Below are 13,892 nucleotides of genomic sequence, written 5' to 3'. Positions count from 1 at the left end.
TAACGAAAACTTATCTATTATTACAATGAAACTTTAAAAGAAAATTTCAATAGTATGATCTTACAAAAGAAATTTATTATTTTATATAAAATAATTTTAATACATTTCTATATTCTTTAACATTAATAACTTTGAATTGTTTTTCGTTATGCTAAGTTAACTTTTTTAGTTATAATTTTTGTAGACGTTCGATCCATCTTTTTCGCACGCATATACTTTCCTTCGTATAATTCATATCATTCAATATTGAAATAAATAAAAAAAATCTATCCTTTTAACATATTCAATGACAATTAACATTAAATCATTATGCGATCCTTTACTCGATCTCGATCTACCTTATAGGTATCATTAGCGTATATATAGTATGTATAGTCAGGGTAGCAGTGATGTAACTAGGACACGAGATAAGACATTACGCATCGTATAAAACCACACGTGATACTGTTGTAAAAGAACGAACATGTTCCATGTTTCTCTCATGTCATTTGAAAAGCAACCCTTCGTTTTGTATTCATTTAAGAATACTTTAAAACCTGTCGTTACTGTAGATCCAAAGATCCATCATCAAGATAATGATGAATTAGAAAAGTAGGGTGGACGATCTGCAGAACAGGCGCGGTCGCGCGATCATCGAAGGTTTCGACGAACAGGTGCTTGGCTATACAGGTGTTGGCGCTCCTGACTACTGATAAGAAACGAAACCCGTGACGTCAGATCGGCGCAGGTAGAGTATATGAGCGGACACGGAGAGCCATCCACGTCACTCGTTCTTCTACCTTCGTCAGACGTTCGTTTGTGCAAATTCATTTTTCTCAAGTAAACCTACGGAAATCAGATTTAAATTAGACTTTCTTCCTACGTTATCGGGAAACAAGATTTACGAGATTGGAAAAGGAATATTTTAAATCTTATGATCGATCTTGCGATCTCTTACGATAGATCTTGCAATTTGACCACAGTCGAGGAAGGGAAGAGAGAGAGAGAGAGAGAGAGAGAGACAGAGGCAGAGACAGAGAGAGAGAAAGAGAGAGAGAGAGAGAGGGAGAGAGAGAGAGAGAAAGAAAGAAAGAAAGAAAGAGAGAGAGAGAGAGAGAGAGAGAGAGAGAGAGAGAGAGATAAAGCGAAAGGCGAGTTTTATCAGTGATCAAGGGTGGTCCAAATAACAGGTAAGCTAAAGGGAGGAAGGAAGGAGAAGTTGAGTCTTGGAAGCTCGCAAAGAAGAAGATCGAGGAAAGGAGAAGGTGGGTCGTGCGAGCCGCGTTAAAAGCACTCGTGACCTCGTGGACGACGCAGCTGGAATTCGTCGCATCACGGCATTGCCTTTTCATGTGTAAATTTCGAGGGATTACGATCGCTACCGCACTCTTTCGTACGACGACAACGACGACGAGGACTACTGCACGGTTCGACCTTCTATTACTCCGATTACATAACACCATCGGTACCACCTTCGAAAACGAGATCTTACAATTTTTATTGATCTTCGTTCGAAACATCGCGTTCGATTTTATCTTGAAAACTTTCGCCTTCTTTTATTCATTCATCAATGGAGAAAAAAGTAAAAGAGATTTTCATTCGAGATAAAAGATTTTGAACTTTGCTCGGTCTTGGTAAAGAAACGATATTAAAACTCTATACTTTCTTGACGGGGTCACCGGATACGAGCTGTTTTAAGAATGAGTAAAATCGAGCTGTGTTTATGTTCTTGGTCATTGTTAACTCCTGCAACTCGCTGAACGACTACTCGAGTCATTTCGTACGTAATATTCTATAATATTTCTGTGTTGGCAAGAAAACCGATCGAACAGCTGTTTAACATACATCGATGTCTCGATGGAATATAATACCGAATTATGGCAGCACCCTCGCGTTCTTATGTAAATTATACTTTTAAGAGATACACTCGGTTACAACACTGAAACGATTGCCACGTGTTAGACGAAAGATTATGCATTTTTTACTTTGGCAACGTTACGAGACTACCTTCGTTACTCGTTGCTCGATGACGAAATTTAGAGAGTCGTAACAATGCCACGTCAAAAGAATCATTGAAAGAGGGAGAGAAAGAAAGAGAGAGAGAGAGAGAGAGAGAGAGAGAGAGAGAGAGAGAGAGAGAGAGAGAGAGAGAGAAAGAGAGACGCACACGAGCGAGCTATATTTTTTTCAATTTTCTTCGTTATTCCCGCTAATCATAATGAGTTATTCAAATAACTCTTTTTGCCATTGATTTTTCATCGATAAAAGGAAAATATATACAGAAAATTAAAATTCGCGATAACTCGAAAATAAAGCGACTTTCATTTGAAGTGTAAAAGATATTACGTTGGCAATGATTTTCGGCGATAGTAAGGTGAGTTGGTTCGTTATCGCGTTATCGCATCGTCGACTGATAATGGACAATCGCGACTCCTCTCGAAGATGATACGATACGATGAGATTCCTGTCGTTGGACTTTATGTATAGCAGAAAGAAGTTATTACTGACGATTAAAAGCACACACACACACACATATAATCTTGCATTGTATAAAAGCAGAATTCTTTTTCTTTTTTTATTTTACGAAATGTTTTTCTTTTGGAATAGTTCAAATTTTAAGCTCGCTGGAATTCAGAAATAAATGCAAAATCGTTTAAAATAATAATCTATGATACTCTTTCGGAGTCATCTATTAACGATACTCATAAATTCTTATCATTTCAGTGTTTCCCTAGCATTACCTTCATAGATAAAACTTGAAGCGTCGAATCAAGAAAGACATTCCGGAAACTTTCAAATATATCTCGACAAGATAAATACGGCTTTCGAAAAAGAGAGACAGTTCATAGCTTGAACAAACATTTGATTAAAACGAACGTACTTGTCTGAATAATTGTATTAAACAAAAAAGAAAAAAGTATCGTTACCTCGATCTAATAATCTAAATCATCTACAAGAGAGTAGAAGACGTACGAGAGAATAGCAAAAAGAAAAAAAAGCGAAACGGAGTGCAGTAGCCTCGGAGCAACGCGTTTTACCCTGTTTAAGCAGTTGCTCGTAAGAGGTGAAAATGTCATCTGAGCAAACACCTTAAGAGTCGCAACTTTTTTATATCTCTCCGTAGTTTGTTCGGGCATTAGTCGATGTGCGATAATTGCGGTAGACTTTGCGAGTAAAGACTTCTCGTGTAATTAAGATCATTTCGATGCCGGGAATATTTTATCATTCCATCCTAAAAGATCTTTCGCTGTGTGCGCACGTACGCGGCATCTATATTCTGTAGAAATTAATTCTGAAAGTTAAAAAATCAATTAATTACAAGTACTCCCTGATAAAAAATTTATATATTTCATAATTAATTTTACTCACTGTAGGTGCATCGAAATTTTGGATGAAAAAAAAAAAGAGAAGAAAAAATGAGAAATAATCGCATCTTAAGTAGACAAAGTCGAGCAGGATTCTACAGTATCGGTCTAAAGAAAGTGTTAACAACCGATGGCACGAGCTAACTCGAGTAGCTCATGTTTGCCATGCAATCAGGTGGCAACGCTAAAGAGGGAGAAGAAGTAGCTCGCACCTCCCCGATAACGAGCTCGAGAAGCGAGTTTGAGGCACGCTTTTCGTGCTATTCGATGTTTCTCCTAGCATGCGTCCGCATGCGTTGCGTTCACGACACCCTGGAGGCTAATCCTTTGATACTCCTCGAACTAAAACCATTAAGAAAATTATTATTTCGAAAGAACTCAAGGACGAAGATTTTTATCGTTCTTATGTCACATCATTATATTCTACAACTCGATAAAATGATTAAGTATTTTTTTGTAGCGCTTCACAATCATCAGCAAAGAATCAAAGTGTTTGAGAAAATGAAAACGAGGCGCGAACTATGAAGAGAGCTATCCATCGACAGTATGGTAAAAAGAGACACTGTCATGGAGTTGCTCTCTTTGTGGACGCCGTCCGATACAACGACGATATTTTATCTATTTTCTCACGTCCTGAGGAACATTGGAAGCTATCGAATGTCATCGAGAAGTTAACGAGTAAGTAGTCTTTCTCATCGAAAATTCGAAATAAATTCATTACGATCGATGACCAATTTCTCTTCATGGGGAAACGAATTAAAGGATGTGAACCATATTCTGAGATCATTCATTCGTTGGAACGAATCCAAAAAGATATTTCCCATTAGTAAAGACTGCAAAAGTCGATGCTTGTAAACGCAATGAAGAAGTCTCACACGTTCCGTTGTTTTCTTTCTCTCTCGCTTACACGCTTCCTGTATTTTGCCTCGTCGATTTTAATTATTCCTATTTCTTCTCCCTTCCGTGTTTGTGACACGTTGAACTTCAATACCTGTCCCTTATTTCTTTCTTTAACTACGTGTATAGGTTCTTTATTTCATTTTCTTTTTCTTTTTATATAAGCAATTATCCATTTTGCAAATACGTATACTCACTTGCTTAACGTAGCTATAGACATTTAAATGCATCTTCTCCGATGTGGTTAGAAAGGCACAACATATGCATTGTCCTCCCCTTACGTCACTTCGTAGAAATTGTCGAACTCGTGTGATCGTCTATGCGTAAACTAAAAGAAGAAAGAAAAAAAGAAGAAGAAGAAGAAGATAAAACGTCGAGAGAGAAAGACATCTCGACAATGTACGATCGAAACAATAGCAGCGAGACCATATTGAATGAAAGGGAATGTCGAAATCATCGAAGGAAACGTAACACCCATCGTCGTATTTCATTGCTTTTTGTTCGCTCAATGAAACTCTATGAAATATTTCCTTTCCAAGTATATCTTTCGCACGTATTTGCTTATCGGAAATGTGGAAAAGGTTTATTGCAAAAGATTCCTCGTTGAAAAGAGATGGACCAGACTAACGGCACCAGACGACAAACAAAAGTCATTATACTTTCGAGATATTACGTTTGATAGCGCATATAGAGGAGAACATAAGCTCGGCATTGCGTTCGTAATTCGCGATATACCATCATAAATAACTCCATTTAATTATCGCGATAAGCAAGCGAGTTCGAACTCCACCCATCTTGTTCGAGAGAAACGCGATCTTTTCTACGTGTAATAATGCGTAAGAACGTGCAACATGTAATGTGTTAGTAACGCGAATATCGAACAAGGAGAAAGAAAAATTAAATTTCAAAAATCGCGCTCGCAACGATCGAGCAAAGTGATTGGTCGAATGGAGGGTGTCATTAAATCGTCAAAATCTAACTTTTATAGATATTAAAAATTGTTAAAAACGTTCGATGGGCTTTATGAAAAGTATGAAAAATAATACTTTCTCTTTTTTTATGCCGCCTTGCGATCAAGTTGAGATAAGAACTATAGGCTAATAAATTGTTAAGTGTCGAGAAGAAACCAAATGTAATTATCGTCACCACGAATACATTGGCAAAGATATAGAAAGAAAGAGAGAGAGAAAGAATTCTTCCGGCAAGTGCGTGTTTCATAACGCTCGCATCTTCGGTTTTGTAGAGAGACACACTAGACGATTACGTGTTCTCAATGTATGTGCATATATATATATATATATAATATATATATATATATATGTGTGTGTGTGTGTGTGTGTGTGTATTGTATCGCACGTGTAGTAGATTTACTTAAACTACTTAAATGTATTTGCTGCACAGAAGACGTACAAGCTCGTAAATGTCTTTTCGAACGTCGCGAATAATCGAGCCTCTCTCTCTCTCTCTCTCTCACTCTTTTTAACTCTTTCTTAATTCTAATAAGAAAAGTCATAACGACTACAAAAGATATTTGTAACGCTCGAAAAAGAATCGTCGATTTTTATCGAAATAAATATCAGACAGAAGAAATTATACGTTCGAATAATCAACAAGTAGTTGATTAGATGTATGTTCAATGTATATATGAAATTTCTAATAATAGAATTTCTTTGTGAAAAAAGGCCTGTTTTCCAATGCATAATGTTATCTAAGGAAAAAAAAAAAAAAAAGAAAAAAAAAAAGAAAGAAAGAAAGAAAGAAAAAAAAGAAAAGAAAAGTGATAATTGTTCCATTCGAATTATAAATGAGCCCAATTTTATTTTCGACGATCATCTTTGAAAATAACGCGTGACGATGCTTTTCTTATCTAGTTTATCTATAGATATAGGTATATACATACATACGTAGGAAATTCCGAGGACACTTGGTACGTGTTTACTGGAAATTTTTGAGCTCGACACTTATCTTCGAAGCCAAAGACGAAATTTCGAAACGTAAAACTTAACCTCCATTTTAATAACTTCGTAATCTTCTCGTCCTGAAAGAAGATTAATAAAAGAAAGTGGTAAGTACATTCAAAATGTACTGATGTATGATAACAAAGTCATTCGTTGATCTTCTTATTTAGAATTAAAGAATAAGTAATTGCTTTCGTTGGCGCATAAATGGCAAATAAATGTAATATGTACGAAAAATTTCTTACCAAATTTGATTCACCGAGATAGAAAAGAAGAAATGCGCAAATCAAATTCATTATCGAGCATTTGATTCTTTCGACGTTTAATTTATACAAGTTGAACCTCGACCTCGCGCGTTATATCATTTAAAAGATAATCCACAACGATTTATTTCCGTTATAAAAATCTACGATTCCCTCTAAAATTGCAATGATTCGTTTTTTTTTCGTTACGTAAAGAACGCATTACGTTGCCGTTCATAATTGAACAATCGTCTAATCTTAATTCTTTCGAACGATCCTCGTAATTCTTTCTTTTTATTTCTTGACCATTTAACATGAAAACGTATTAAATATTATAAACTATGAATGTACGATTAGATATTTCAATGATTGTGCCAATTGAATTGTTCGAATGGCGTCATCAGATTTGATTTTATCTAACGACAGATAAATATGTTATTTTACCTCGATAAAGGTATTATCGTAGTTTTATATATTTAAAAATATATGTGGAAATACGTACCAAATACATTAGACTAAAAGAAAATGAACATTTTGTAGAAAATAATTCAATCAAGATAAACCGTTCGACATCTTTCCCGCGCAAACGATAGGCATACGTTATGAGAAAACAAGATAGGCAAATTATGAAAAAATTTGTAACTAGTTCGAATAAATATGAAATTACGCAAATAATAAATAATCGTTTGTTAGTTTTACAATTTCTATTATACTTTTATACTTATAAACGAATTATAAAACGATCCCGGTTATGAACAAACATCTAATTTCCTATTAATATCAGGTATATATACTGCTAGGAATTATTTCGCAGCAACTTGCCTGGTTTCTTCGAAAAGTGAAGTTAGGCACAATATGGATGCCGGAGGTCAATAAGTCGGTATTCCTTAACAATATTCTTGCAAAATGGGAAATCAACTAGTGGGCATTGCCCCCAGCCAAATATTTCCAGTAGAACATTATTTAACAGATCACAATGATTTACTATTCGATGTTAAGTAAGTAGCCTAACCTTATCCGATTTTATTAATATCATCTGTTACCTGTAAACCTGTCAAAAAGTGTACATGACAATTGATACATTGTTGATCTACACATAGAAAAACTATTGTTGTTATGTAGCCTAGGAAGCACTAGATTTTTCAAAGTAGCACGAGCACGAAGCGAAGAGGGATTGATAGTAGTTAAAGTTTTTGCAATACACGATCCATCATTACCACTGTCAGCTTATAAGGAGAAAGTAGAAGAGATTAGATCAAAGCTTGCTTCTGCAGTTAATTGTTTACCCTTTCAAAGAACAATTGTAAGTCTTATTAAATATTAAAGAATAATTATATACTCATCTATAAAAATTATATTAAGAAGACTATATGCATTTATTAGTTGACAGAAAAGGCTGGCTCAATAATGAGAGAATATGTAAAATATTCTTTATATGATAGAATTAGCACTAGGCCATTTTTAACAAGCATTGAAAAGAAGTGGATTACTTTTCAAGTTCTCTATGCGCTTCATCAAGCTCATAAGGTAAATCTATAATGGTTGATAGTTTGTAAAATAAAGTTATACCATTTTTTATTTTCTTTTGTTTTGTTTTATAATAGTTTGGAGTTTGTCATGGAGACATAAAACTAGAAAATATAATGATAACCAGCTGGAACTGGGTACTGCTAACAGATTTTGCAAGTTTTAAACCAACCTATCTGCCAGAGGATAATCCTGCTGATTTCTCTTTTTTTTTTGACACGTCAAGAAGAAGAACATGCTATATAGCACCCGAAAGATTTGTAAAAACGCTTTCCTCTGAATTGAGCAATACCATTTTATTACCGGAACAAGAAGTCAAAACTGGTGATTTGAATCCAATGATGGATATCTTCTCCGCAGGTTGTGCTTTAACAGAATTATACAATGAAGGACATCCACCATTTGACTTTTCTCAACTTTTAGGTATGTTTAATAATTTTAATAGTCTAGATTTAATAGATTATAAGAATGTAATGAAATTTTCTAACTTGAATTGTTTTATTCCTTTGTGTTATCTCAAGCATATAGGAATAATGAATATTCGGTTGCCAAACATCTGGATTCTATAGAAGATGTTGGTATAAGAGAACTACTCGGTTCTATGCTAGAAAGGAACCCTACAAATCGAAAATGTGCCGAGATTTACTTAGCACAAGCACGTGGAACGGTCTTTCCTGAATATTTTTATTCTTTTCTACAGTCTTACATGCTTATTTTCTCAGCAGCGCCCATTCTTTCACCGGATGAGAAAATAAATAGATTGAAAAAAGATATTGGAAATATTATAAGCATATTTAAAGCAGAAGAAACTGAGAGGATAAAGATGAATCAAAAGAACGGCCAATGCGCGAGTAATCCAGAATCCACAAAAGAAGATTCTGGTCAAAGCGAAGAAAATACAGTAATTGAAACTGACAGTGATCAAAGTTTTGATAAGAGCGAATTAAATCAAGTAGATCAGAAAACCTCATCAATACCTGATACTGGCTGTGATATTGCGACTGAACAGAATTCTCATGCTAAACAATCTCAAGTGGAGAAAAATAGTACGGAGGTGGATAAAAAAAGTATTACTCCTGCTGAGATTTTAGAAGGTCTTGTTATCGTAACACAACTTGTAACCTCCTGTATAAGGGGTCTACATCATTCTCAATCTAAATTACAAAGTTTAGAAATTATGCTTGAATTGGCAGAAAATACGTCGGACGAAACAATTCTTGACAGAATTTTGCCATATATTGTGAGTGAATATTATTTATCATGTTATATATTAACACCTGATAAAATTTTACAAAATGTATTTTTATAGTTTCATTTAGTTCATGATCCAGCACCACGCGTAAGAGTATCCGCTATTCATACATTAACGAAATGTTTACATCTTGTTAAATCGATCCCACCCTCTGACGTGAATATATTTCCCGAATATATTCTACCAGGTTTATCGCATATTACTCAAGATGAGGCAGTTATTGTCAGAGCAGCTTATGCGGAAAATATCGCTCATCTCGCTCATATTGCGTTACGATACCTTGAGAATTCTCACTTATCTAATCTCGGAAATAAAGAAGGACCAAAGCCTAGTTACGATAGTGAGCTGCAAACGTTGCACGAAATGGTAAAGAGAACTATGATTGCATATAATATTTTACAAGAATATAACTGCATAATTTTTGATTCCGTATACTGCAGCGTAATACTTTATTTTTTTAGGTGCAACAATCTGTGTCTATGCTTTTAACAGATCCGCAAAATTTGGTTAAGCAAACTTTAATGGAAAATGGAATAAACAAGTTGTGTGTATTTTTTGGAAAACAAAAAGCAAACGACATTTTATTGAGTCACGTTATCACTTTCTTAAATGACAAAGAAGATAAAGAACTTAGGGGATCGTTTTTCGAATGCATAGTCGGCGTAGCAGCTTATGTTGGCTGGCATAGTAGTCCAATACTTATGCCTCTTCTTCAACAAGGTTTAGCTGATCCTGAAGAATTCGTTACGACAAAAGCTATTAATGCAATGACGACTCTTACAGAGTTGGGTTTATTACATAAATCTGCTTTGTATCAACTTCTATCCGAGACTATGATTTTCTTGGTATATCTTAATATAATTTATAATATTTTTGGCTTAATTGTCACTTTGATAATAAGACACGGGAAAATTAATATTTTAACAGGTGCATCCGAACTTGTGGATCAGGCATGCAACTGTAGGATTTATATCGGCGTCAGCAAGGACACTCAATGTAGTCGATGTACAATGTAAAGTTCAAACGATGATACAACCATATTTAAAACATCCACTTATTCAGATTGAGAAGGAAGTTCTATTATTAGAAGCTCTTGTGGCCCCTATTTTACGTATAATTTATGATGAGGTAATAAAATGCAATGACATAGAGAAATTATTTCAAGTCCTTGAACAAAGACAATCCGCAAGGGTCGAGGCATCTACAGGGATTGTTCCGCGATATAACGATATGTCAATTTCATTAAGCAAAGTAAGTATAACGTTCGGCAAATTAAATGAATTTGCAATGTAATTATAGAGAACTGAACGAAGCTCTTAGCTTTTTAGACGTTTGAATTCTGAATCTATGACGGAAACGGTTGAGGATCAATTGCTCATAATGAAGCCGCATTTAATGAAAATAAATAAATATCGTAATTCGGTTGATACCAAACAGAGCACGGTTAAACCTCTAGATGGAAAATTAGAGTTGAATACTATGAAGGATAAAATAAGACATCACATTGTCATACTGTATCCAGATACAAAAGGTGATTTAGGTCTTCCATCTTATAAACGATTGGATAGAAGAACGTCCGACACTACCGGTACTTATGCCTCGATGAATCAAGAATGGCGCACGATGTTCGCTGCTCAAGAGAATACCCAGGTATTATAATAACATTTGGTATAAATTTTCTTTGGCAAGTGTACATTAAAAAAAATGTACTTGTTTCGAATAATTTAGCATACGGTATTAAAATTGGCGGATATGACTGGAAATAGTGGAAGTCCTAATCAAAGTATGCATGGAGGTGATATACATTTGTCACCACAACATAGTCTGTCTGACATGAATAGTATAAACGACCATTCTCTACACGAACGTTCTTACATACAATGTATGATATTTCATAAGATAAACTTACTTGTTTTTAATGCATGAAGAGTTTCCTAAAATTTTGGCATTGCAACAGATGCAACACTTTATGGTTTTGCAGATCGATGTGCACCTTGCAGATTAGAAGTAAGACAATTGACTTATAGAAAACAAGAGCAGCATGCGGCTGCTTTAAGGGCACAACATTGGGCTGATAATATTGCATGGCAAACTGGTAAATAAAAGTGATTATATATATCATCTCAGAAGCAATACTACTGTTCACCTATCATTTATTTAATTGATGCCCCAATGGTGATGAAAGGCTCTAGATTACTACCAAGTGGGTGGAGACCACGAGGTGTTCCCGTTGCTCATCTCCATGAACATAGAGCTGCAGTTAATAGATTAGTGTCTATCCCAGACAGTAGTCTCTTTGCTAGTTCTTCGGCGGATGGATGCATTAAAATATGGGATGCTAGCAGAATGGAAGGTCGAAGCATTGTCAATCGTTCTAGGTATTTGAATTTTGTTACATTTGAGAATTTTTTCAAATGTCTATTGTTCAACAATGTACACACCCACACGCACATTATTATAAATGTATACGCTTCCTGTAATAGGCAAACGTACATGCATAGAGGTGGGCCCCTTGTTGGTTTAGCTGTCTGTGAACAGGGACAATCGATAGCAAGTTCTGCTAGCCAATCTGGAACAGTATTTATATTGAGGATAGAACCAAATTCCAGTAAAATGAGTGTTCTTTACACTCGACAGTTGGACATTCAAGTGACATATTCTTCTTCCTATTTACTAAAGATTATTAATAAACTTCGATGGTTATTAATTGAGTAAAACGATTCTTATTTTTTAGGACGAAGGATGTGCAGTTGATATACAATATTTAGATTCTGGATCGCAATCAGTTCTTGTATATGCTTCGTTATATGGATCCTTAGTAGGATGGGACTTGCGATGTCCCGGAACGACGTGGCGATTGGAAAATGATTTGAAGTATGGAATAATAACTTCATTTTGTGTTAATAGTTATCAACAATGGTTAACTCTTGGTACAAGCTCAGGTGTCCATACTTGTTGGGATTTAAGATTCCAATTACCAATTACCAATATCAAACATCCAACGGGTAAACGTCAATATATTATATTACAGTATTATAAATGATTCGTAATTGAATCTATTTATTCTATTGTACATTAATTAGGGGCAAGAGTTAGGAAGGTTATAACACATCCTACTGAACATTCATGGATAATATCAGCCGTACAAGGGAACAATGAAATTTCCATGTGGAATTTAGAAACGGATTTCAGACAAATGGTACTTTGGGCGTCGAGCGCGCCACCGCTCAGTCATAGTCAAGGTGGTCACAGCGTTTGTTCGATGTATTCGGGATGCATCGACCGTTCGGGCTTTTTATTAGCTGGTGGAACTGATATGCGATTACGTTTTTGGGACTTGAACACACCCAATGATTCTCACGTTGCATTACCCGCAGCCAATGACGTTGTTCCTCCAAATTCATACGCATATGAGTTAGTATTTAGTTATGTATTTACTAAGAACATATTCCCGAAATAGATTGGAATTTACGGCTCGGTTGGTCATGGTCTTTGTCGACGCAATTGTTCACAGGCAACGCTTGATAGACGGTACAAATGTGGTTCAAGAAGTATTAGCTGGTGGTTGTCCTATGCCTTCGTCAGGAGGAGGTAGTAATGTCAGAGGAAGAAATCCAGAGGAAGGTGGACAAGGACCAGAAACTCCACCATCTGGTCATCACGACACTATATCTGCCGTAGCTATGTCCAATACGTGTATACTCACAGGCAGTACCGACGGATTAATACAAGTTTGGAAATGATTGTTTTCTTTTATCGTCATTCGCTATTCATCTGTTCAAGCTTTTGTAAAATATCGTTCCCTCTATGCAAGATTCTTATTGCAAAACAGATTTGTAAATTTACAAATAATGGAACATCGACATTTTCTATACACGAGACTCCTATGGTAATATTTCTGTGATTCTAAATTGTGTGCGTGCATATATATATATATATATATATATATATATTTATTTATATATATATATATATATATATATATAAACACTTTGTATTAGTTGTTGATAGCCACGGTAATATTAATCACCAATAAGAATCGTTAAAGCGTAGAAATTCGAGACGCATTTCGTAATGAAAGAGACATGAAAACTTACCATATTTTAAGATAATATTTAATATTTACTGTAAATAATTTATTTTTGTACGTTACATAGTACATACTCGATAATAGAGGAAGGATATTTCAAGATGATTAAATTATACGATTTATAGCTACGTACGGCTTGAGAACTGGATTCTCATTGGAATAAGGAAATCGGTGAAAGATGTACAAAGCTTTTCTCATTTGTATGCTTGCCTATTTTCTGCATAGTTCACAGATAGATGATCCGTGACTCAAATGTAAATGCTTATATAGAAGAACTATATATCGACTGATATACTTTTAAATAGAATTTAGAATTTTATTGTAATAAATTCATATTTTTAAAACTAACATTTTTAATAACAATCGTGTACCTTAATCTCTAATATTTGGCACGAACACGTCAATACGACGAATTTGAAATATGTAATGATGGAACATAAGATATTACCATGGACAAACTGGTTGAACAGGGAAAGATGAGCGTCTTGGATATGCATAAGGATCGGGATTTATCGTTCTGCAAATTTCTCTCCAACGTTCCTTACCGGCTTTTCCTTGACGTTGTCGATAACCTTGATTTAG

At 35.0% G+C, this 13,892-nt stretch overlaps 1 protein-coding gene and 1 long non-coding RNA gene across 10 annotated transcripts; one reads left to right on the top strand and one right to left on the bottom strand.

Annotated features, from left to right (window-relative positions):
- Positions 1-144: 144 nt before the first annotated feature.
- LOC118443547 (uncharacterized) lies at positions 145-7,041 on the bottom strand. Of its 4 annotated transcripts, none has more exons than XR_004838721.2 (6): positions 6,944-7,041; positions 6,142-6,279; positions 4,439-4,569; positions 3,349-3,686; positions 3,069-3,271; positions 145-825 (listed from the first exon to the last, which is right to left on the bottom strand). It is a non-coding gene; the product is annotated as an uncharacterized LOC118443547 (long non-coding RNA). The 4 variants fall into 4 exon arrangements; XR_004838723.2 differs by lacking the exon at positions 6,944-7,041 and adding an exon at positions 6,445-6,768 and having other exon boundaries at positions 3,018-3,271; XR_004838722.2 differs by lacking the exon at positions 6,944-7,041 and adding an exon at positions 6,445-6,768 and having other exon boundaries at positions 6,146-6,279.
- Vps15 (vacuolar protein sorting 15) lies at positions 6,168-13,720 on the top strand. 6 transcript variants are annotated; one of them, XM_035870635.2, is made up of 17 exons: positions 6,168-6,306; positions 7,256-7,439; positions 7,564-7,744; positions 7,825-7,968; positions 8,046-8,391; positions 8,490-9,208; positions 9,278-9,586; positions 9,682-10,065; positions 10,148-10,471; positions 10,541-10,870; positions 10,949-11,102; positions 11,178-11,315; positions 11,406-11,598; positions 11,704-11,869; positions 11,955-12,225; positions 12,304-12,634; positions 12,735-13,719. In XM_035870635.2, exons 2-17 carry the CDS (start codon positions 7,348-7,350, stop codon positions 12,961-12,963), a joined length of 4,311 nt encoding a protein of 1,436 aa, XP_035726528.1. In that variant the 5' UTR covers positions 6,168-6,306; positions 7,256-7,347; the 3' UTR covers positions 12,964-13,719. The 6 variants fall into 6 exon arrangements, with proteins under 6 accessions (XP_035726528.1, XP_085518466.1, XP_035726529.1 ...); XM_085662340.1 differs by having other exon boundaries at positions 11,202-11,315; positions 12,735-13,718; XM_035870636.2 differs by having other exon boundaries at positions 6,174-6,306; positions 7,226-7,439; positions 12,735-13,720.
- The last annotated feature ends 172 nt before the right edge of the window (positions 13,721-13,892 follow it).

This window comes from Vespa mandarinia, chromosome 17 (genome assembly GCF_050613455.1).
Source record: "Vespa mandarinia isolate Hongniang chromosome 17, ASM5061345v1, whole genome shotgun sequence".
Classification (NCBI taxonomy): domain Eukaryota; kingdom Metazoa; phylum Arthropoda; class Insecta; order Hymenoptera; family Vespidae; genus Vespa; species Vespa mandarinia.
This window is presented reverse-complemented; position numbering and strand designations above follow the sequence as displayed.

Excerpts from the sequence above, each read along its gene's own strand:
- Vps15 (XM_035870636.2), top strand. The coding sequence starts at position 7,348 with ATGGGAAATCAACTAGTGGGCATTGCCCCCAGCCAAATATTTCCAGTA. Across the intron at positions 7,745-7,824 it reads TACCCTTTCAAAGAACAATT|TTGACAGAAAAGGCTGGCTC; the intron begins GTAAGTCTTATT and ends TGCATTTATTAG. Across the intron at positions 9,209-9,277 it reads ACAGAATTTTGCCATATATT|TTTCATTTAGTTCATGATCC; the intron begins GTGAGTGAATAT and ends GTATTTTTATAG.